Source organism: Haliotis rufescens, unplaced genomic scaffold (genome assembly GCF_023055435.1).
Source record: "Haliotis rufescens isolate VD_foot unplaced genomic scaffold, xgHalRufe1.0.p SCAF_16, whole genome shotgun sequence".
Classification (NCBI taxonomy): domain Eukaryota; kingdom Metazoa; phylum Mollusca; class Gastropoda; order Lepetellida; family Haliotidae; genus Haliotis; species Haliotis rufescens.
Genome location: NW_025963846.1, coordinates 9,820,319 through 9,843,494, shown reverse-complemented (window position 1 = coordinate 9,843,494; position 23,176 = coordinate 9,820,319). Strand labels below are relative to the sequence as shown.

At 41.3% G+C, this 23,176-nt stretch overlaps 1 protein-coding gene across 1 annotated transcript; it reads left to right on the top strand.

The window, feature by feature from the left end:
- The first annotated feature begins 7,477 nt into the window (after positions 1 to 7,477).
- On the top strand, positions 7,478 to 21,508 carry LOC124134440 (protein SEC13 homolog). The gene is made up of 10 exons (XM_046499251.2): positions 7,478 to 7,617; positions 9,029 to 9,073; positions 13,156 to 13,271; positions 14,201 to 14,352; positions 14,990 to 15,079; positions 16,169 to 16,212; positions 16,984 to 17,111; positions 17,830 to 17,950; positions 19,693 to 19,836; positions 20,845 to 21,508. Exons 1-10 carry the CDS (start codon positions 7,615 to 7,617, stop codon positions 20,947 to 20,949), a joined length of 948 nt encoding a protein of 315 aa, XP_046355207.2. The 5' UTR covers positions 7,478 to 7,614; the 3' UTR covers positions 20,950 to 21,508.
- The last annotated feature ends 1,668 nt before the right edge of the window (positions 21,509 to 23,176 follow it).

The following is a 23,176-nucleotide window of genomic DNA, read 5'->3' as shown; positions in this document are numbered from 1 at the left end:
GGTGCAATGTAGTAGTACGTGGTCTATTGTTTCTGGGTGAGTGCAGTGTGGGCACTTCCCGTTTGCGTGTTTTTTTAGTTTTAGAAGGTGGTTATTTAGTTTGGTGTGTCCTGTTTGGAGTTTGGTGATTATTCTATCGATTTTTTTGGAGGGATGGAGGATTTTTGGTTTGGTGAGGGGTTTTTTGAGGGTTTTTAGGATTTGGGTTTTTGTGTTTTGATAGAGGTTATGCCATTTTTGGGTGATTTTACGTTTGTTTATACTTTTGATTTCTGCTTTAGATATTGGTAGCTTAAGGCTTATGTCTGGTATTTTTAGGGATTGTTTTGCGGCTCTGTCTGCGTTTTCATTCCCGTAAATTCCTACGTGAGCTGGTATCCAGATAAGTTGTATGTTTTTGCCTGCCTCTGTTAGTTTGTTTACGCTTTTGAGAATTTGGTTTATTAATTTGGGGCGGTTTTTGGTGTTTTTGTTTTGGAGGGCCTGAAGTCCGCTTAGTGAGTCTGAGAGTATTAAGATTTTTTTTTGGTTTTTGGTGTGATGGCTGTGGAGCGCCGTGGCGATACCCATGAGCTCTGCGGTGAATATAGATTGGTTGTTTGGGAGTCGGAAGGATTGAGTATTTTTGACTGGTTGGGCTATATGGACTCCGAAACCTGTGTGATTTGTGATCGGATCAGCGGATCCGTCTGTGTATATGTGACACCAATTTGGCCATTTTTGATGGATGTAAGCTAGTGATGTGCTTTTAGCTAGGTTTGGGTCGGTTTGTTTGTTTATTGTGTTGGCTAGGGATGTGTCTATTTTGGGGATTTTAAGTTTTGGGGTGAATACGTTTGATTGTTTGCAGTTTTGTTGTTGGTTTCCTATTTGGTGTTCGTTATGGTAGTTTATTATTCGTTGGGATATTGGGGTGAGTAGAGGGTGTTTTCTAGTTAGTGCCTGGTTTTGGGGACGTATGTTTTGGTTTAGCATGTTTTGGAGAAGGGGGTTTGATTGAGATGCTGCCCAGAAGTTTAGTGTTAAGTGTTGTCTACGTAAATTTAGTGGCATTTCTCCTGTAAGGGCCTGAAGTGATGTGAGGGAGGTGCCATGTTGAGTACGTGTTACTAGTTTGAGGGCTTGATATTGTATTGAATCTAGTTTTTTGGTTAGGGTTTCGTTTAGGGTATCGTATATGGCACAGCCGTAGTCTAGTTTAGATCTGATTAGGGATGTGTAGAGGCTGAGGAGGGTATCTTTAGAGGCTCCCCAGTTGGAGCCGGTTAGGCATCTTAGTGTGTTTAGATCTTTGCTACATCTGGTGGTTAGGTTTTGGACGTGAGCATCCCAGGAGAGATGCTCGTCGAAGATTAGACCTAGGAATTTAGTTTGCTTTTGAAATATGATTGGTTTATTGTTTAGTTTGAGGAGAGGGGAGGCCCGTCTCATATTTTTGTGTTTGAATACTATTCCTGTCGTTTTTTCGGAGTTTAGGGAGAAGCCCCATTTGTCTGCCCAGTTTTGTATTTTGTTTAGGGATTTTTGTAGTAAGTCCTGAGATGTTAAGATACTTTTGGAGCGGATCCATAGGGCTCCGTCATCCGCAAATTTTGAGGTGTTTATTTTGGGGGATAAGCCATCAAATAGGTCGTTTATCATTATGTTAAAAAGTGTGGGGCTAAGAATGCTGCCTTGAGGGGTGCCGTTTTCCAGGGGACACTGCTCTGACAAGGCCTGGTCTATACCCACTGTAATTTTGCGGTTTTGGAGGAAGCTTTGGATGTAGTTTACGATTTGACCTTTAAGTCCTATTTTTTTAAGTTTTTGGATTAATCCGTTATGCCATACCATATCAAAGGCTTTAGAGAAGTCCAGAAAGATGCCTGTTGTGTATTGTTTGTTTAGTTGACCGGTTTTAATATCCTGTTCGAGACGAGCGAGGTTATCTAGGGTGGAGCGGCCAGGAGTGAAACCGCTTTGATCTGAGTTTATTATGTTATTTTGAGATAGATAGTGTTGAAGTCTATTTTTGGCCATGGATTCCATTACTTTGCAAAGGTTGGAAGTAAGAGAGATTGGTCTATAAGAGTTAGCTTGGTTGGTTGGTTTACCGGGTTTGGGAATAGGTATGATTAGCGCCTCTTTCCAGGGGGTTGGTACATGGCCTTTTATGTAGATTAGGTTATATAGTTTGAGTAGTGTCTGGAGTAATTTAGGGGGGAGTTTTTTTAATATTTGGTAGGAGGTTAGGTCTAGTCCTGGGGCTGTTCCCTTTTTCCTATTTTGGAGTACATAATTGAGTTCTTCTATTGTGTACGGCTGATTTATTTCTAGGGCGTCATTATTTGGGTCTTGGCTAGGTTTGGTTTCTGTTTTAAGTTTTAGTTGGAATTTGTCACTGAAATTGTTATTACTGCTTGTGGCCGAAAAGTGGTTTGCTAGGTTGTCTGCTTTTTCGCTAGGGGTTGTTGAGTTATTTATGTTAGGTGTCTTTTGGTGACGTTTTAGGCCTCTAACGGCGTGGATTTTACGCCAGACCGTTCTGGCGTCTGTACGGTTGTTTAATCCCTCACAGAATTTTTTCCAGTCTCTAGTTTTTGCTATTTTAACTAGGTTTTGTACCTGGTGGTTTAGTTGGTGAGCTACTGGTATGTGGTTATGGTCGCGTTTGGCTTTGTTGAAGGCTGTTTTACGTTTTTGTCTAGTTAGTTCTATTTCCTCGTTCCACCAGGGTACAGAGGGCCTACCCGATTTATTGGGTTTTTTAAAGGGGATTGCGCTTTTGGCTGCGTTTATTATGAAGTCCGTTAGGTTTTGGCAATATATTTCTGGGTCACTATTTTCTAGTTCTACTAGGTTAGCTTGGTTGCATATGTCTTGGAATTTATCCCAGTTAGCCTGGTTGTAGTTAAATTTAGGTTCTGAACTTTCGGATTGATTTGGGACGTTAGTGTTTCCTATGGTTATGTTTATGGGGAAGTGATCACTTCCTAGGGGGGCGTCGTGAACTTCCCATTGGGTACTTTGAGCTAAGTCTGCTGTACATATGGTTAGGTCGATAGCCGACATGTTTTTATTGTTTTTGTCGTATCTGGTAGGTTGGTTGTTATTTAGTAGTACTAAATTATTTGTTTCTATCCATTCTGATATTAGTTTGCCGTGATTATCTAGTTTATCTCCCGTGCCCCAGGAAGGGTGGTGGGCGTTGAAGTCTCCTAGAAAGATGGTAGATTTGTTGCCTATCTTTGTGAGTATGTTTAGATCCTCCGGTTGGATTTTCTGTTGTTGCCAGTGGTAGATGTTTATGATGTTTATTTTTTGGTTTTTAAGGGTGATTTGGATACCATTGGCTTCTAGGTTTGGGGTGTTTATTTTGATTTCCTCGTAGCTTATGTCTTCTCTAATTAGTATTAGTAGGCCACCTGATGCTCTTATTATTTTGGTTTTAGGTCGATCATGTCTGACTATGTTGTAGTTTGGTAGGTGAAATTTGGATTTATTGGAGAATTTAGTTTCCTGGATGCACGCTATGTGTGGTCCTTGTTTTAGTTTAAATCTAGCTTTTAATTCGTGGCTGTGGGAGTTAAGCCCGGCCGCATTCCACTGAAAGATATTTAGGCCTGTCATTATGTGGGCTTTTAGTGTTTGGAGATTACGATTTTGGTTTGGTTTTTGGTTTATAGTCCTGCGATTGCTAGGTTGTAACTATCGTAGAATTCTTGGTAGGTTTGGGTAGTTAGATTTAGTCTATGTGCTACCTGGTGTAGGTTAGTGGCTTTAAGGTCTGGTTTGATTTCTTTAAGCATGTATACTAGTAGGAGTGTGAAGCTATTTAGTTTGGTGGTTAAAGTTTCGGGTTCAGGTTGAGTTTGGGGTTTGCGTTTGCGATTTTTCAGGGTTTTGGGGGCTGAAAATGTTTTATCATTTATGTTTTGATCAGTTGTGGTTTGGGAGTCATCTAGGTTAATTAGATTGGTTTCCTCACTATCCATGGGAGTTGTGTGGGTGTTTGGTTGTGTTGGAGTAGGTGTACTGGGTATTTCAATGGGTTTAGTAATGTTTAGTTTTTCGTGTGTTGCTTGCTCGTGTGTGGTTGTTGTTGCCCTGGTGGCTGTAGATTGTATGGTGTTGGGGTGAGATATGGTAGTTTTAGTGAGTTTTGGTTTAGGTGCGGGTGTGGATGCGGCGACTGGTTTGGGTGTGGCGAATGTTGGCGGGTAGTGTTGGGTTTGGGTGTTTGTGGCTGATGCTTGTGGTGTTGGCATGAGGACGCCGTCGTACGGGCTCTGTAGGTGTGGTTGGTTGTTTGGTTGTGGTGTGGGTAGTAGGGGTGTTCTTGGATGCTGTGTCAGTTTTCGTGTTTGTAGTTTGGCCGAGTCGATGTTTATGTGTCGGTTGGCCTGTTGGGTGAGTGTGTGTTTGTGGGGGCATTTGTTGGATAGTGAGGAGTGGGTGTTTGTTTTGCAGTGAATGCACCAGGGGGCGCATGGCCCTAGACATTGAGGTTGAGCGCAGTTTCTACATTTAGTTTTTTGATATTTACATCCGTTAGCGGTGTGATTGTATTGGAGGCAGTTTGTGCACTGTTTGACTTGTTTGATATAGGGTTTAACTTCTAATTTAGATGACGCTCCGAAGGAGATGTGTTTAGGGGCTTCTGGATACGTTTCTGATTTTTGGAAGTTTATGATGACTATCGGCGTGTTGGTTATTCTACCGTTCCTATTTGATGTAATTCTTTTAGTGCTGGTTATTTTAGGTTGGGGGAAGGAGCCTGTGTTTAGATTTGCTTCGTTACTGTAGAATTCTAGGTCCTCCTCTGACTCTCTAGGGTTTACTCTAATTACTCCTCTAGTGTATAGTTGCCAGTTTGGGGTTTGGTGGGTTACTGTGTATTGAAATATTTCCGTTATTTTTTTGGCTGCGTTAAGTGATTGTTGGTCCGGAAAGATGATCTGAAATCCTTTGTGGGCTTCCCTGATTTTATCGAAGAGTATTTGTTGTTTTTTAAAGAATGATCCTACTTTATTGGCGGAGAGTACCTTACTTAGGATGTTTATGGGGCCAGCCGCGCAGAAGTAGAGGGCGAAGGTGACTATAGATGCGGGGGTGGAAGGTGATGCAGGTGTTGTGTTTGAAGCATTTAGCTTCCGTTTCTTTGGGTTTGTTGTGGTTGCAGGCGAATCCGGAGTTTTGGTGGGAGAAGCGACTGTGGTTTGCTTTCCGAATTCGTGCGGGATGAGGGTTTCAGGTGTCCGATCGGAGGTGTTGTGGGCCTCCGATGGTGTGGGTGTGTCTGTGCAGTGGATGTCTGCCTGGGTGATAATGCGTGTGTCGGTCATGTCTGTGGTAGTGTAGCTGTTGTAGGTTTGTAGGTTTTGGTTTGGGGGAGGAGAGTGAGCTGGGCTTAAGAGGGGGCTTTGTGTGTAGAGTGGGTGACTGGGTGAGTAGTGTTTGGCTGGCTTCTACGCTATTTGGGTTTTGGCTGGTGAGTTAGTTTGTTTAGCTAGGAGATTTGGAGAGTTGGTGTTTTAAGTGGGCTTGGGGTGAGTTACCTTTGGCCTAAGTTTGAAAGGGTGTGTTTTGGTAGTAACTAGAGGGTTTGAGGGTTTGGTGTTTTAAGTGGGCTTGTGTGTGAGTGGTTTTAACCTAGATTGTATGGGTGTGTTGTGATAATTACCGATGTGTTGCTCTTGGGCTGGCTATCAGTGGAACTGTGCTGGCTTGGGAGGCTTTGCTGGGTGAGGTTGGCTTGGTGGCTGGATGGCTTGGGTTGCTTCGTAGGCTGGAGAGGTGTTGCTAGCTTGGAGTACAAACTGCGGGGTAGAGATGCATAGAACCAACACCTTAAGTACATTAACTAATGAGGTAAAAACACCTTGACATTTCCGTGTTTGCGACGTGACTGCGTGTGCCCACGTAACGGCAATGCGTTCAGGCAGGGGCGGGCACTTTCTCACCTTTAAATCTGCATATTACTGACAATCAAAACGAGACATGTTTGTTTCTGTTCATGGCGTAGTCGTGTTGACATACATAGATTGATATGGGGATATCTTCTTAATAAATGCCTGGTGTAATGATAAGTATACTCCTAAGGGAGCTGAGAATGGTTGTTGAGTGCACACTGATCCAGTGACGGGTAATAACAGCGCTCTGAGCATGCCCCTGTGTGGTGTGGAAGTATGCGCAATATAAATTACCTATTATTGATATATTATTATTATTATCATCATCATCATCATCATCGTCGTCGTGGTTGTTATTATTATTATTACATCTCGCATCCGACACCATTTCCACTTTCGGGACTCTAAAATCGCCTCGTCATCTGATATGTGACGCTCGTGAATGAATTAACGAGATTCCCAGTGTCCATATCTACTATGTAGCGAAACCACACTCCCCTCAGCACGGGCATGGTGCTGACAAACCAAGAAACATACGCATGGGTTTCTAGAACGCCTAGGGGGCGCAACTCTGCAGAGGTAACTGTGATCTGATATGAGGAATAATTGCATCCGTCATATATAGACGTGAGAAAATAATTTGCATGGTGACTCTGACAAAGTATTTACCTCACATATTGCTAATCTACCACAGCAGTCACTGGTGACACAAGTGGCCCAGTCGTCTAAGGCCCCGCAATTCGCTGTGCAAAATTGTGTCACTCGTGCACGCCAGAAACCTATGATCGTGGGTTCGAATCCATGTTCGCCTCGATTATGTTTGTAGGTTTGGCAGCACCATACCCGTGCTCGCGGGTTTCACCAAAGTGGTAAACGTCTGTGACCCGCATCAGTTCGGACTTCCCTCCAAAATCAAGCTGCCACGCCGTGATATATAACTGAAATACTGGCCAAAGCGGAGTTAAAACCCAACTCACTAACTCTCTCAGAAGTAACTATGGTTATGTAGGCGATCCTTGTATACAATGATTACTATCATCTTGTCCTTGGTAAACTTGAGAGTAAGTTTATCGTGAAAGATTGCATACTGAGGGCACTGATGTGTTGCAATGATGTAGTTTTGAGAACAGAAACGATTCAGGTTATCGACAACTGAACTTGAAGCATTTGTACTTTCAAAACTACATCATATCCAAGTATTGGCAGTGTGTTGAAAAGATGATACCTCTTTGCCTATGCTACCCGGATGATCCTGTCAGAATACCTGCATACATATACTCATTGCTGGAGGCTTAGGCTGTACCGACTGACACGTAGAGGTCAGAACTTCTGCAGGTGAGAGCGAAGAACCGGGCGATACTGGAGATTTTAATTTGCTTCATACAGTAAAATAGTTTTTTTCCATAAATTCAATAAATTCTGGTTTCCATAGCTCGGGTCGTTTGAGGCGGGCAAATTCCCTGTTTCCCCGATAGTAACAATGCAATAACCCTTCAACTTTAGAATAACACAAGAAAAAAAGTCAGTTTATCATTTTTAACGGCAAGCAATAATAAATATTCTTCTTACTCCCCTTTACCGGAAGTTTTGTGCCACGTTAGCGCACTTCCGTCATTTTCAGAAGTTGGAGAAAATTTGTCGGCGTGTTTATGCTGGCGAAAACGAACACTATAAGAGAGTGGTACTTTGTGAAATTGATAGTGGACTTGTTCAACTTGCAATTATGGTAGGTTTTTTGTTTGTGCTGAATATTCTGTCGTACATACTACTTTTATGGTCGACAAGTCGTGTATGTGTTGTTTCTGTACCGGCTGTTCAGTCAGTGATTTAATTGTGTACTAATTAATGCCACGCGTCTGTTTACACAAGTTTACTGTATTTTTAAAACAGATTCCCCTGAGTTTTCCTACCCTTCTCTGAGCTGTTGTGAAAGAAATAGGCTCCATCATCTGTTTAGAAAAGCCCTTCTTTATAAATGAAATTAGAATATGATATGTGTGATATGTCATGTGTAGTGCTGAGTTGGTGCTGAAGTGTATACAATAAATGTGACACAATACTTGAGTTTGTCTTCTGTATTTTCTGTGTGGCCGAAGATAGTGAAGATCTGATCTATGAACTGGTATTTTATGTTTGTCTTCTTTATTCCAATTTGACTTTACCTTTTGAGGCTGTTTTGACCCGCTCCCCCTGTCAGCATATTCAGTTAATTTGTACCTTGTTTGCCTCATGTCTATGTAGCAGGGCGTGGAGTCATCCTACAGATGACATCCTTATCTTGTCAGCTTGCTGACGGGGTTAACCTCTTTGGTCATGTAGACAAGGCGTCCGACCTCAGATCAGAAGGTTCAAATCCCATCACGGGACTCAGAAATTTTATGGCCGCTTCATCTAGATTCGTGGACAAGTTTACTCCTAGTAATCCGCTACAGACTGCATTTTGGGCTGATAATTATTTTGAACATGTGTTCACATTGCATGAGCTTTACCATGTTTGCAGATGAATTTTCTTATTGATCCAAATTGTAATATTTCATGTAAATATAGATTGTGAAAGATTGCTTTAATATGCAATTATAAATCACAATGTTCTACTCTTGTTAACATCATGAAGGATAAGGTTCCAGTTCAGTATGGCTTCTGACAGAGCTGTGAAAATTGACGTCTGGGTACTCAGTTTTTGGACGTTGAAAAACATGGTGTTTGGACATATTTTGATCTAAGCAATGTGATAAGAACCCCAAATCTGCCCTATATCATGTATATGCTGTCAGATTGAGTTTTAAAAGCGTAGGCATGTCATCAATGTTATCGTCAGTCACTGCACGTGTACAAAATTCAGTCGCGTGATGTTTACAAAATTATCAGATTCATAAGTGACAATTTGTCATTTGAAAGTTTTTTTCACATTGTTTTGACTGCTGACATATTTTTCATAGTTGCAAGATTACATGAACACAGGGTTGGGAGTTAAAACAGGAACCGAGCAGTGGAAGTTACAGAATTGACCCAGGTACCCAGGTCACCCTTCCTAGCCCCAGCTTCTGGACAGTGTGTGTGCAGAGTATGACCCATTAACAATGAGAGTGAATTAAGTATTGCTGAATACTGTGTTCATGTTAGCTTTTCTGTTTCAGGTGTCTGTCATCAACTCTATCGATACAGCTCATGAAGACATGATTGTAAGTTATTGTACATGTCCAGGGATAGACTTAGGCTGTGATTCAGTGCGATTGAAAATCGAGTACAATTCAATAGCTTTATCCGCATTGACACTCTTATATTCACCTACAAACATCGAAAAAGTCGTATAGCTTGAATAAAATTATCTACCAGGGATAATTCTAGGCCCACCTTTTGCAAATACAATGAGGCATTTTAACATTGTGCTGTATGCACCTCCCTCGGGAATATTTGAAATTTTCACATGAAGGGCCCATGTCAGAAACTTCCTGGAGTGAATGCTGATCTACTGTACCTAAAAAAATTACTCGATAATTTCTTCAGTCGTCAAAAATTGTCATTAGAAACAACAATTTCAATACTCGCAACACTGCATGCCATCTCTTACTGTGCATAACTGTTTCCTATATCACTGCGTGGAGCTTTGCACTACATTTTTTTATACCTGATTGTCAAATCCTATTCGGTGATCTACAACAAGTCGTTAACCATATTTTTTTGTCACTTAAATCCAAGCAGAAATCAATGACTACATATATGTGCATCCGTGCGGAAATCAAGAGAAAAATGCAATCACGGGTAAAGTTTCAAAACACAAGCAAATTTTAATTTTGGAATGACAAAACCAAACCTAAATGAATATACATACACCTCTTTCACCATAAGTATATATAAAATTCAGATAAAAAACGACCATATTTTAGATGAAATTCGTCTAGACTTTAAATAAGACAGCACTGGTTTTCATGAACATACCCTCTTGCAAGAATGGCCTACGTGCATGAATTATGAATTTAGAACTATTTCTAGTGGCCAAACAGCAAGTTGGAGATTTTTTTAGAATATGCCAGATATGTTTGCTTCCAGATTTGTCCATATTTATTGAAAACTGTAACTCATAAACATTGTGAATGTCAACAATGTTTTCAACTTTCGGTTACTCGTAAACATTTTCTGGCTGCTGCACATGGCAAACATGCCACCCTCTGCAGAAAATAAATGACTTAATTGTTGCTAATTAAACAAAATCTGGAGCAATAGTCATTGTATAATGAACTGTCACTGCTTATTAATTAAAAAAGTCCATATTGATAAGATTTCATTTGATATGGTCAGGCACCCGGTCTTTGATACACTGCACACTGCAGACGGAAATAAGACAGCAAAATTGACGAAAGCACTGGAATGTAAATTATATAGTTTTTGTCAACAAACTGTAACACCATTTAAAACTGTCACTATTTCATGTCATCACTTTGAATATATTAAATTACGATCTTAACAGACATTGTCGAAGACCTAGAAATTGTTTGTTTCCCGCACGCTAACGAAATGAACAGCTGATGGTGGTTTTGTTAACAAGCCTTATCTATAATTGTTCTCGCAAATAATTCCTCCTAAAGTCCACAATGAACTGAAATGCATAAATATTAATGTATTTTCTCCTAAAGTAGACAGTGAACTGAAATATAAATACTAATGCATTTTTTTGTTGATACTTATGCTAATATTTTTAAATATTCACAGTGGAATAATTAATGTTCGAAAATATCGGAGGATGTATCTATCATGTCTATATAATCAAGTAACATTAATTGCAACAAAATTTGAGTCACAAATACCAAATATCAAATACAGTTTCCACTGTGGGAAGACAAAATGTCTCTGAAAATTTGCAAAATCTCATTCCATGCCCAAAAATCTCATTGCTTTTAGACCAGGGGGGATTTTCTCTCATAGGTAAAAAATTCAAGGACAATCCTTGCGTGTCACCATCTACCCTCGCACTATGTGTAAAGTCATTGTGTTCATGTTGATGACTGGTGTTTATAATGCAGGGATGTTCATAGAGACAAATGCCATTAGGACATTTCCATGACTTTAGGACATTTTGATAGGACATATTTTTATGCCATCATCAGAATTAAGATCTTCAGGACAGTTTGGATAACATTTGATCAATGTCCTAGAAAATGTACTGGTGTAATACTGCAATGGAATCATCAATGTATTGATTAATACTTTAATACTACATGTAGAAACTTAGGTCTTAATAATCTTGACAACATATATTTAACATGTTGACACTACCATGTCATTTTAGAATCTTGCATTCGCCATGATTTTGCTGATTTTGCTGATGACTGCCACGTTGTACATACTACTTTTATGGTCGACAAGTCGTGTATGTGTTGTTTCTGTACCGGCTGTTCAGTCAGTGATTTAATTGTGTACTAATTAATGCCACGCGTCTGTTTACACAAGTTTACTGTATTTTTACAACAGATTCCCCTGAGTTTTCCTACCCTTCTCTGACAGACAGACAGACAGACAATAGTTTATTAACGTCTCACTCCTGTACATACATAAAACAGCTTTATACAACTTGACATAGATAAAATGTACAGAACCATTCAGTAGAATTATGAGCGACGAATTATCACAGAATTTATACATAAATGATATAAAGATATATAGTAAAAAGTTATCCATATAAAAAAGATGTTTTCTACGATTAAGAATTAAAAAGCAGACTTTGGCAAGTATAAAACACACACTGGAGTCACTGAAAATAAAACAAAGTTTGTCGACATCAGGCATATCTAAAACATTATAAGATTTAGCAATACATTCATTAAAAAGAGTTGCCCTGATATCATCATATAATGCGCAGTGAAACAAAACATGGACCTCGTCTTCTACGCTGTCATTACAGTGAAAACATCTTCTATTATTGACAGGTACACCTTCGTATCGACCGGTTTCCACTCGAATAGGAGCCACGCCACATCTAAACTTGGCTAGTGCCGATCTATAGTTTCTGGGCATCTTATTTGAAACAGAGTATTCTGTCCCATATACTTGTTTGTAACATCGATACATTCTCAATTTATTAAGCCCATTTCGCCCCTCTTCCTTTCTTAACATATCGCTCCAACGGGTAACATATTCATTTTTACACCATTGTTCCACCTGTGTACAAACAGAAAATTTATCAATAAAACCTGTAGCGTTTAATATACATGATATATGTCCTAAATCTGAGCTGTTGTGAAAGAAATAAGCTCCATCATCTGTTTAGAAAAGCCCTTCTTTATAAATGAAATTAGAATATGATATGTGTGATATGTCATGTGTAGTGCTGTGTTGGTGCTGAAGATCAGTGTGTATACAATTAATGTGAGACAACTCTATCATGTTTATGGAGAATGACTTAAAGTGCGTATTCTCAAATTCCATTACATCAACATCACCAACACATCTTGACTATGGCTCTACCATTGTCTACTCCATGATCTACTTTCACTTCATAAGACTTTGACTTCCTGTCTGTAGAACGTTTGCAATGTGTTCAAGCTATCTCTTCAGCGTTAGAAATTGGCACGAGTCCTGTAGCCCTTGCCAATCTGGCCAATAGTTAAGGCATCATAAGGACTAGTAGAAATTTGCCCTTTTTAAGGGTTTTGCTATTATGTTATCATTATAAGGACTAGTGGACTAAAACTGTTAGTTTCTACCGCTGCTCTTAATTATATTGTGTTGAAAAGATTTGTATATGGGGTAAATTATCATGATAATGGTGTGGGTATAATTATTATGATTGAGATGGATCTTCACTGATCTCTGAATTCGAACATACAACCTTCTGAATATATTAGAATCGTCCAATGCCATATCATCCATCATGACACTACCTGTATTACCAAGGCTAAAAAACATAATAGTCTTGGTTCTCAGGCACCACCTGCATTATTATGCCGCATGTTTTGTTTTTATTTCCATACACAACGTTAACACAATGCACAAAAAAAAATTGAAAATGGAAACAAAACAAAACATGCAAAGAACTTTATGATGATGTGGGCAGTGCCTGAGAACCAAGACTTTTTTCTGCATCTGCTATCAAAACATCTAAATTAAAAACACAGTAAGTTTGTCTTCAATATTATATGCATCTTGCCATTTTTAAGTATAATTATTACAGTATAATTTTGAAATTTAAGGTTATTCATATGAATCTTTTGGTTCTTTTAGTAAGTTTAGATCAACTTGGTAATAAATCCTGTTTCCTTTATTTCAGCATGATGCTCAGTTAGATTACTACGGCATCAGGCTAGCCACATGTTCATCAGACAGATCAATCAAAATATTTGATGTAAGAAATAATCAACAGACTTTAGTCTCGGACCTGCGAGGGTGAGTATACCACGCACACAGACACACATAGATATATATATATATATATATATGAACCTGTATGACCACCTATGCTGGATGAAATGGATCATGTAGTCAGACTCAGTGTTATGTATGATGCCGTGTCATCACACCCCAACAGCATGGATTGTTCCTCACAATATCAGTCGAAACTCGTATCCCAATTGCGTAGATCGATGCTCAATATGTCAATCACTGGATTGTCTGGACCAGACTCAATTATGTTAAACAACAAGCAAGTTGTGTCATATTGACACTTATCAAGCCATGGTTACCACAAAACTGTTTACGTGAACGATCTACTGCTTTTGTTGGAGGTTATTTCCCTTTGTTCCCTTCTGCCTTGAGGTTGTCGTAAAAGGCGACTAACAGGATCGGGTGGTCAGGCTCGCTGACTTGGTGGATGCATGTCATCGTATCCCAATTGTGTGGATCGATGTTCATGATGTCAATCACTGGATTGTCTGGTCCAGACTCGAGTATTTACAGACCGCCATCATATAGCTGGAATATTGCTGAGTGAGGTATTAAACAACAAACAAACCCTTGAGGTAGCCTGTTTTGTATGGGGGCATGGGTGGCCCAGTCGTCTAAGGCGCCGCGATTCGCTGTGCAGAGTTGCGTCCCTTGGGCACGCCAGAAACCTATGATTGTGGGTTCGAATCCCAGTTCGCCCCGATTATGTTTCTAGGTTTGTCAACACCATACCCGTGCTCGTGGGTTTCCCCGAAGTGGTAAACGTCTGAGACCTGCATCACTTGGGGCTTTCCTCCCGCATTAAGCTGACATGCCGAAATATAACTGGAATAATGTTAAAAGTGGCGTTAAACCAAACTCACTCACTCACTCACTGTTTTGTATGTTGCTCCTGTTTCAACCTTCTTGAATATGAAGCCTCTGTGTTGCAGCCATGAAGGGCCGGTGTGGCAGGTGGCATGGGCGCACCCCATGTTCGGCAACCTCCTCGCCAGCTGTGGCTATGACCGGAAGGTCATCATCTGGAAGGAGACCAATGGCACGTGGGGCAAGCTGTACGAATACACCAACCACGACTCGTCAGGTCAGCCACCGTCTTGGTTTTTGTCATGATCAAGACTAAACTTTGACTCCCATTTTCTGTGACTCTTCTTTAAACTAACATAGCTGAGTGCATGAGGGGCACACTGTTGGTCTAAAACTCCACAAGTTGTCTACCTCAGCTGCACCAGGATCCTCTGATTGTGGTTTTAAATCTCAGATTTTTTCTGATCTTGATACATGTGGGTTTCATCAAAATGGCCAACACATGAAATGTTTATCTTTTGATCTTTCCACCCACATGAACACGCCATGGTTTTACTGAAATAGTGTGCAAAGCCCATCGCCTTAAAATCTGATGTTAGTTCTCGCTACCGCGGAACAAATATCTAGGGACATCCCATTACGGGTCACACCTGAATGACCTTTTGTCCGACCAATCAGAGCATCGCTGACCAGATCTGGATAGTGGCATATTTTGTAATGCTCATTCATATGTACGTTATCCTTACTCAGTATCCCAACTTGTAAATGCCTCTCAAAGAAGGTAAATACAAAGTCTGCAATAGATCATGCCTGATGGTAAGTGGGATGAGGTGTTGGGTGGAATGTGGCAGCATGCCATTTGTCAGCCATCGCCTTCACTGACGAATAATAGGTTTTCTGGGTTGATGTTTCAGTTAACTCAGTGTGTTTTGCTCCCCACGAGTTCGGCCTGATGTTGGTGTGTGGCAGCTCCGATGGGTCCATCTCGGTCATCTCCAGCACAGGTAACTAGGTCATGTCAGTCAGCATGTCGTCATCTTGTTGGTCAGACTAGGATGAGAGAGACAAGATAGACTGTCTGTGTCAGTATTTCCGAGGTTAATTTGTCATATCACCATGGCATGGTGGGTAGCCTAGTGGTTTAAGTGTTCGCTCGTCACACCGAAGACCCGGGTTCGATTTCCCACATTGATACAATGTGTGAAGCCCATTTCTGGTGTCCCCTGCCGTGATATTGCTGGAATATATCTAATATCTCACTCAGTGTTAGACCTATCGTGTAAGATAAAATATACTGCAGTTTTTACGTACTGATGTTGTTATCTTCATTAAATGCCATACATTTTGTCATGTAAAGTCAAACAGCTGGTTCGTACAGCTGGTGTGATGTCATGGGGGAGATAATTTGTCAGAAGCAACATTCAAATTACCTCCCTTGCAGTTAGGTTCAATTTGTTAAGCAAGGAGTACCGTATTCGATGTAATAAGCGCCCAGGGCGCTCTCAAAATTAGAAAAAGGGGGCTCTTACTTTGGTGAAAAAAACAGAGTTGAAAGATAAATTTCGTGGTTTATGCTGACAGCCTGAAATGATTATGTACGACAGATATATTTTTCTAGAATTTTATTGCCCATAATTAAGGGTGCATATAACACACGAGTGCGTATTGTAAGCAAATAAATAAGTCTCGTGAACATTGAACAATTGGAAGAGGTGCTAATTGGGATTGTTCACGAGCCAATATATTAGCAAATACCGCCGGTGGGCGCTTATTAGAGCAGGGCCCTTATTACGTCGAATACGGTAACGGTTCTTGACAAAGAACATTTGTATATTTCTTGGTGGAACAAGAAACTGTTTCAATGATAGATTTGGAAATTATTGCTTGGCAAATGTGATACCCCAATGTTTTCTTCCCATCCACCATGTCTGCACTCTTGGTTAACTTGGGTGTAACTGAAACTGGGTATTCTGTTTCAAATGCAAAATACTACCAGCGTTTGTGGAAACAGAAGATGGAGTGTGGTGCAATGATTGAGCAATGAATTCATCTGTATTTATGGCACTATCATGATTTAAAAAAATCCCTTTCAGGTGACGGAGCTTGGGACTCTAAGAAAATCAATAATGCACATACGGTAAGTTGTTTATATTGATGTTCAGTCCTCGCTGTCATGTTCTGTTATTTGCACATAACGCAAGTTCCCATCTTAAAAAAACCTGCTGCAGTTCAAAGCTGCTTCTATTTGGCATGTGTTGTTGTTACCATGACAATAAAAACAAACATTTTGGAAATGATTTTTGACATCTATGTCATGAGCATGAGTTCATTTCAGTGTCTTCTGCATGCATTACATCTGCTTAGACCCGTGAAGATCCGGGATAGAAAAGTTAAGCAACCATAGCTTGCCGTAAAAGGCGACTTTGCTTGTCGTAAGAGGCGACTAACAGGATTAGGTGGTCAGGCTCACTGACTTGGTTGATGCATGTCATCGATCCCGATTACGTGGACAGATGCTCATGATGTCAATCACTGGATTGGCCCAGAATTGATTAGTTACAGACCGCCGTCGTATAGCTGGAATATTGCCAAGTGTGGCATTAAACAACAAACAAACAACAAAAACATCTGCTTGATAGAAGAATCAAGAATAACTCATCACAGTAAACTATCAGTTTGGTCGAAAGTTTGTTCTACCATTGTTAAAGTTGTGCGTTGTTTACAGAGCACTTTTGTTACCAGCTGATGTGGTCCTTCAGGACTTGTTCCCTCACTGAAACCAGGGACTGAAACATTCCCTGTCATGTGATATATGGAAAGTGGAAAGTTAATGCTGTTGTATCCAGTTGCTTGTGTATTTTACTGTGATATCTGTACACTACTGTTATTTATGTGCATTTCTACTTAGATTGGCTGTAATGCTGTGAGTTGGGCTCCAGCCACAGCCCCCAATGCATTGTTTGAGCAAGGAGCTCGTCAACAAGCGGTGAAGAGATTTGTATCTGGGGGATGTGACAACCTGGTCAAGTTGTGGAGGTGAGGATGATTGAATTCTGGAAATTCTGGTACTGTAGGGGTTAAAAAATGTCATATCTTGATGAAATCGTATATGGAATTAGTTTGATGAATCGTATGTGGAATTAGTTTCATGAAATCGTATGTAGAACTTGCTTGATGAAATCGTATGTAGAACTAGCTTGATGAAAATGTATGTGGAACTGATCGCCAGGACGCACTAACTCAACATTATTAAACACCACCACGATAAGAATACCATTATGGACACCTTGAAAAAGACCTCTGCCACCCTTTGACTGGCAATATGTCCTAGTTGTTATGGTGACTAGGAGGGTTGTTGCTGTCACTGTCGACCACTTGTTTGCCTGGCACAGACCTAGTTATAACAGGCTGCTGTGTTGTACGTTGACTACTTGTGATTGCATCGTTCACTCCCTCAAATCAATCAAGAAGTTCGTGCCATTTTTAATGAAAATAAGTTAACTGGTTTGTTACTAAATAAATATGATACTATTAACGCAGGTTTTGGAATTAGGGGTGGAGGGTCCTTGATGTTTTCTCCTGCAGCACGTGGATTTAGGAATTCCCTCTATCATTAACTTTTAACATTGGACAAGGGACCCTTGACTTTCATGCTCAATTTTGAACTCTCTGCTTGTTATTCACTGTATTTGTTTCCATCACTGTTGTCGCAACTCCAGGTTACATATTTGGTATTTACATTTTTGTGTGGCAGAGAGGAAGATGGCCAGTGGGTAGAAGACCAGAAGCTGGAGGCCCATAGTGACTGGGTCCGGGACGTGGCCTGGGCGCCATCTATAGGCCTCCCCAAGAGCATCATAGCATCGTGTTCACAGGTAGGTGTTGCTTGGCCTCCCTAAGAGCCTCATAGCATTGCGTTCATGGGTAGGTGTTGCTAGGCCTCCCTAAGAGCATCATAGCATTGTGTTCACAGGTAGGTGTTGCTAGACCTCCCTAAGAGCATCATAGCATCGCGTTCACAGGTAGGTGTTGCTAGGCCTCCCTAAGAGCCTCATAGCATTGGGTTCATGGGTAGGTGTTGCTAGGCCTCCCTAAGAGCCTCATAGCATCATGTTCACAGGTAGGTGTTGCTAGGCCTCCCTAAGAGCTTCATAGCATTGCGTTCACAGGTAGGTGTTGCTAGGCCTCCCTAAGAGCCTCATAGCATTGCGTTCATGGGTAGGTGTTGCTAGGCCTCCCTAAGAGCCTCATAGCATTGCGTTCACAGGTAGGTGTTGCTAGGCCTCCCTTAGAGCCTCATAGCATTGCGTTCACGGGTAGGTGTTGCTAGGCCTCCCTTAGAGCATCATAGCATTGCGTTCACAGGTAGGTGTTGCTAGGCCTCCCCAAGAGCATCATAGCATTGCGTTCACAGGTAGGTGTTGCTAGGCCTCCCTTAGAGCATCATAGCATCGCGTTCACAGGTAGGTGTTGCTAGGCCTCCCCAAGAGCATCATAGCATTGTGTTCACAGGTAGCTGTTGCTAGGCCTCCCCAAGAGCATCATAGCATCGCGTTCACAGGTAGGTGTTGCTAGGCCCCCCTTAGAGCATCATAGCATTGTGTTCACAGGTAGCTGTTGCTACGCCTCCCTAAGAGCATCATAGCATCGCGTTCACAGGTAGGTGTTGCTAGGCCTCCCCAAGAGCATCATAGCATTGTGTTCACAGGTAGCTGTTGCTAGGCCTCCCCAAGAGCATCATAGCATCGCGTTCACAGGTAGGTGTTGCTAGGCCTCCCCAAGAGCATCATTGCATCGCGTTCACGGGTAGGTGTTGCTAGGTCCCCCTTAGAGCATCATAGTGTCGCGTTCACAGGAAGGTGTTGCTAGGCCTCCCCAAGAGCATCATAGCATTGTGTTCACAGGTAGCTGTTGCTAGACCTCCCTAAGAGTATCATAGCATCGCGTTCACAGGTAGCTGTTGCTAGACCTCTCTAAGAGCATCATAGCATCGCGTTCACAGGTAGCTGTTGCTAGACCTCCCTAAGAGCATCATAGCATCGCGTTCACAGGTAGGTGTTGCTAGGCCTCCCCAAGAGCATCATAGCATTGTGTTCACAGGTAGGTGTTGCTAGGCCTCCCCAAGAGCATCATAGCATCGCGTTCACGGGTAGGTGTTGCTAGGCCTCCCCAAGAGCATCATAGCATTGTGTTCACAGGTAGCTGTTGCTAGGCCTCCCCAAGAGCATCATAGCATTGTGTTCACAGGTAGGTCTTGGCCTCCCCAAGAGCATCATAGTGTGTTCATAGCTCAACAAAACTAGGCCACCCAAAGATATATTGTTTAACCTGGGCAATGCTTCAATATGTTCAGGGATAGAAATTAGCACTGATCACTGTTCATGCCAGTAGACTCTCAAGGTTTGTATCGTTACCACTGCTTATGTTCTCGTGGTGGCGGGATGTGTAGTTCTGTGGTCCAAGGTGCTGCAGTTCACTTGACTTTGCAATTCGGGAGGTCAGTTTGTATTAGGATAGAAATATATCTGTCTGTCTGTCTCATCTAAGATGTGGCAACTAACAGTTAGAATTTGTGTGATCCCTTGACCTTGCCCATCATTGTCCTGTTCTGTTCCAGGATTGTCGTGTGCTGATCTGGACGAATGACGGCACTAGCAACACATGGACATCAAAGATCTTGCACAAGTTTAACGATGTTGTCTGGCACGTCAGTTGGTCCACTACTGGGAACATCCTCGCCGTCTCAGGAGGAGATAACAAAGTAGGTCACAACTTTTAGTCAATAACATGCTATGATTCTGTTTTGTTTGTGTATGCCAGAACGATTTTGCACTGTGGCACAAGGAGCGGTGGGGTAGTCTAGTTGTTAAAGTGTTCGCTCGTCAAGTTGAAGACCCGGATTCGATTCCCCACATGGGTACATTGTGTGAAGCTCATTTCTGTTGTGACCCGTGAAGATTCCGGGGTAGAATAGGTGTTTAGCAACCCATGCTTGCCGTAAAAGGTGACTCTGCTTGTCGTAAAAGGCAACTAACGGGATCGGGGGGTCAGGCTCGCTGACTTGGTTGATGCATGTCATCGATCCCAATTGCGTAGATCGATGCTCATGATATTAATCCCTGGATTGTCTGGTCCAGACTCGATTATTTACAGACTGCCGTCATATAGCTGGAATATTGCTGAGTGCGGCGTTAAACAACAAAGCAACCAACCAACCATTTCTGTTGTCTGACGCCATGATATTGCTGGGAAGTTTGCTAAATATAGCGTAAAGCCATACTCGCTCACTCATGCACTGTGGTACAAAACAACAGTGAATCATTTCCCTCCATGGGTACAATGGGTTTTATACTTACTCTGCTGTCCCCTGTTGTGATATTACTGGAATATTATTATCAAAGGGGCGATATTCTGCATGAACTTATTCAATCTTGCTGATTACATATCTGCTTGAGAAAGACCACGAGCTACAATATGATGGTACCCGTGAAGATCTGGGTCAAAATTGGTCTTCGATATCACATTCATGTCATAATATCGGATGGTCAGGCTCGCTGACTTGTTTGAGTTATGTCATCATATGACAATTGTGTAGATCGATGATCATGATGTCAGTCACTGGATTGTCTGGTCCAAGCTCAATTATTTACAGACTGCCGTCATTTAGCTGGAATATTGCTGATTGCAGGGTTAAACAAACAAAACACCCATAATGATGGAGTACTAACCGTGTCTCTCACTCACTCACTCACTGTTTATCTTGTTGCAGGTGAGTTTATGGAAGGAGTCACTGGAGGGCGAGTGGGTGTGTATCAGTGATGTCAACCAAGGTCAAGGCCAGATAGGCGATGGTCAACGACCTTCATCGGGCTAGATTATTGTGATCATGTGACTTGTGTGTTTGTGGACAGTGGTGCTCTGTGACGAGAATTCTCTCATCATCCTTCTCGACTGGAGACTGTCAGACTTTCATTTCACATAAATTTGTTGTTTTCTGTTGCTGGTGGATGAAGACGTGGATGAATGCAACTGGAACTCAGTTGGTCTTTACATAAGATACCAAACAACTTCATGAACTCATCATGTGATATTAATTGATTGCGAATTGAAATAACCTTGAGACTGAAAGCAGTTGATCTGGAAACTGGACAAAAATATGTAAACAGTTTATTTCCCCCGTGTTGTGACACCATGAATGTATGTTGCTAATTTGGTTTTGTACACTAGTTCCAAAATAAAAATAAAGCCACACTCCAGGATTTTTCAAAAACTAATTGTTTTAGCCTAAAAAAATTGGTTTCCATGGAAACGTTTCTCTTATAACAATTTATCTGCCAGGTTGGATGTAAGTTGAACCTGTTGGATCATCAGGAGAATGTTACACTGATGCTGTCAGTGTTTGTATATAATCTGAATAAATAGTTGTAGTGTCAGACGTTTGTTCTGTCTTCATTAGGGCAGTGGTTGAAGTGGTCGCATGTTACACCTAATATCAGGGTTTGAGGCTCCACATGGATACATTGTGTGAATACTTTCATGGTGCCATAAAAGGTGACTCTGCTTGTCGTAAGAGGCGACAAAAGGGATCAGGTGGTCAGGCTCGCTGACTTGGTTGATACATGTCTTCGAATTCCAATTGCATGATACGATGCTCATGATGTCAATCACTGGATTTTCTGGTCCAGACTCAATTACTTACAGATTGCCGTCATATAGCTGGATTATTGCTGATTGCGGCGTTAAACAACAAACAAACAAACAAACAAACAAACAAAACTTTTCTTGGTGTTCCCGACAAGATCTGGGAGGTACCTTGTCATGACAATATAGACTCATACACTCTCAGGAAATGACAATTATTTGGAAACCTCATTGATCTGATGACATGTGCAACAAAATGGGGTCATAGTTGGAAGCTGAACTTGTTGGAAAACACACTGTCATTCAAGAATAAGATCTTTAGTTCTTGTTGATTGTCATTAAATACATTCACTTGCTCACTCGTGAGTTTCACACAGCTTTGAACATTGTTCCAGTTTTATCACGGCATGTCAGCCTAATGTGGGAGGAAAGTCTGAAGTATGCAGATCAGAGGTGCTTATGGAATCATCAAGCATCATGGTGTTGACAGACCAATGATCATTATCTGGGCAAAATAGGGATTTGAAACCATGAACATAGGATCATATAATTGTGGCCTCTTTGACAACTGGGCCACACAAACCCACCATTTATTGTGAAACGTTCGTTTCAAAATGCAGCAAAAGGCAACTGATGACATAAATCTTTTTTTTCAATATTAGTGTGGCACTTCATCCCTTAAGATCAAAACAAGACCAGTCATCAAGATTCCCATTTTACATTTGTCAGTTGATTTGCTGGCCTCATTCATAAATTGGGAAAAAAACATGCACAATTTGGTTGACTCCAAAAGTGCCACAGCACTTGACAAGGGAGACCTTGACCTTCTTTTCGAGGTCATGAGAAGCAACTTACAAAGTAGCCATGTGTTAACAAGATAGTTCATGATTTTTATTCAAATGCTCTTCAAACCTGTGTGGATTCTGGGTAAGAATGTAGGTCGCCATCAACCTACACATGTCATAGAGGCAACTAAGGGGATCCGGTGGTCGGACTCGGTAACATATCATATCCAAATTGCATGGATTGATGCTCATGATGTCAGTAACTAGATTGTCTGGTCCATACTCAATTATTTACTGTCATTTAGCTGGAATATTGCAGAGTGCAGACAATGAATTTTTTTTACCATTTTGCTGTTACTTTGTGAAATATCTCAGGATGTTTGTCATAGATTATATATAATAATATATTATATGTAACAGAAAGGTCATGTGGGAGAATTTACAGGTTCCACGGTGGGGTAGCCTAGTGGTTAAAGTGTTTGCTCGTCAGGCTGAAGACCCGGGTTTGATTCCCCCTCATGGGTACAATGTGTGAAGCCCATTTCTGGTGTTCCCCACCGGTATTGCTAAAAACGGCGTAAAACCATACTCACTCACTCCACTTATTTACAGTGACCTTTGACCTTGACTTGATTTTCAAGGCCTTGTGTGTCCTGCCTTTGAATGTATGGCCTC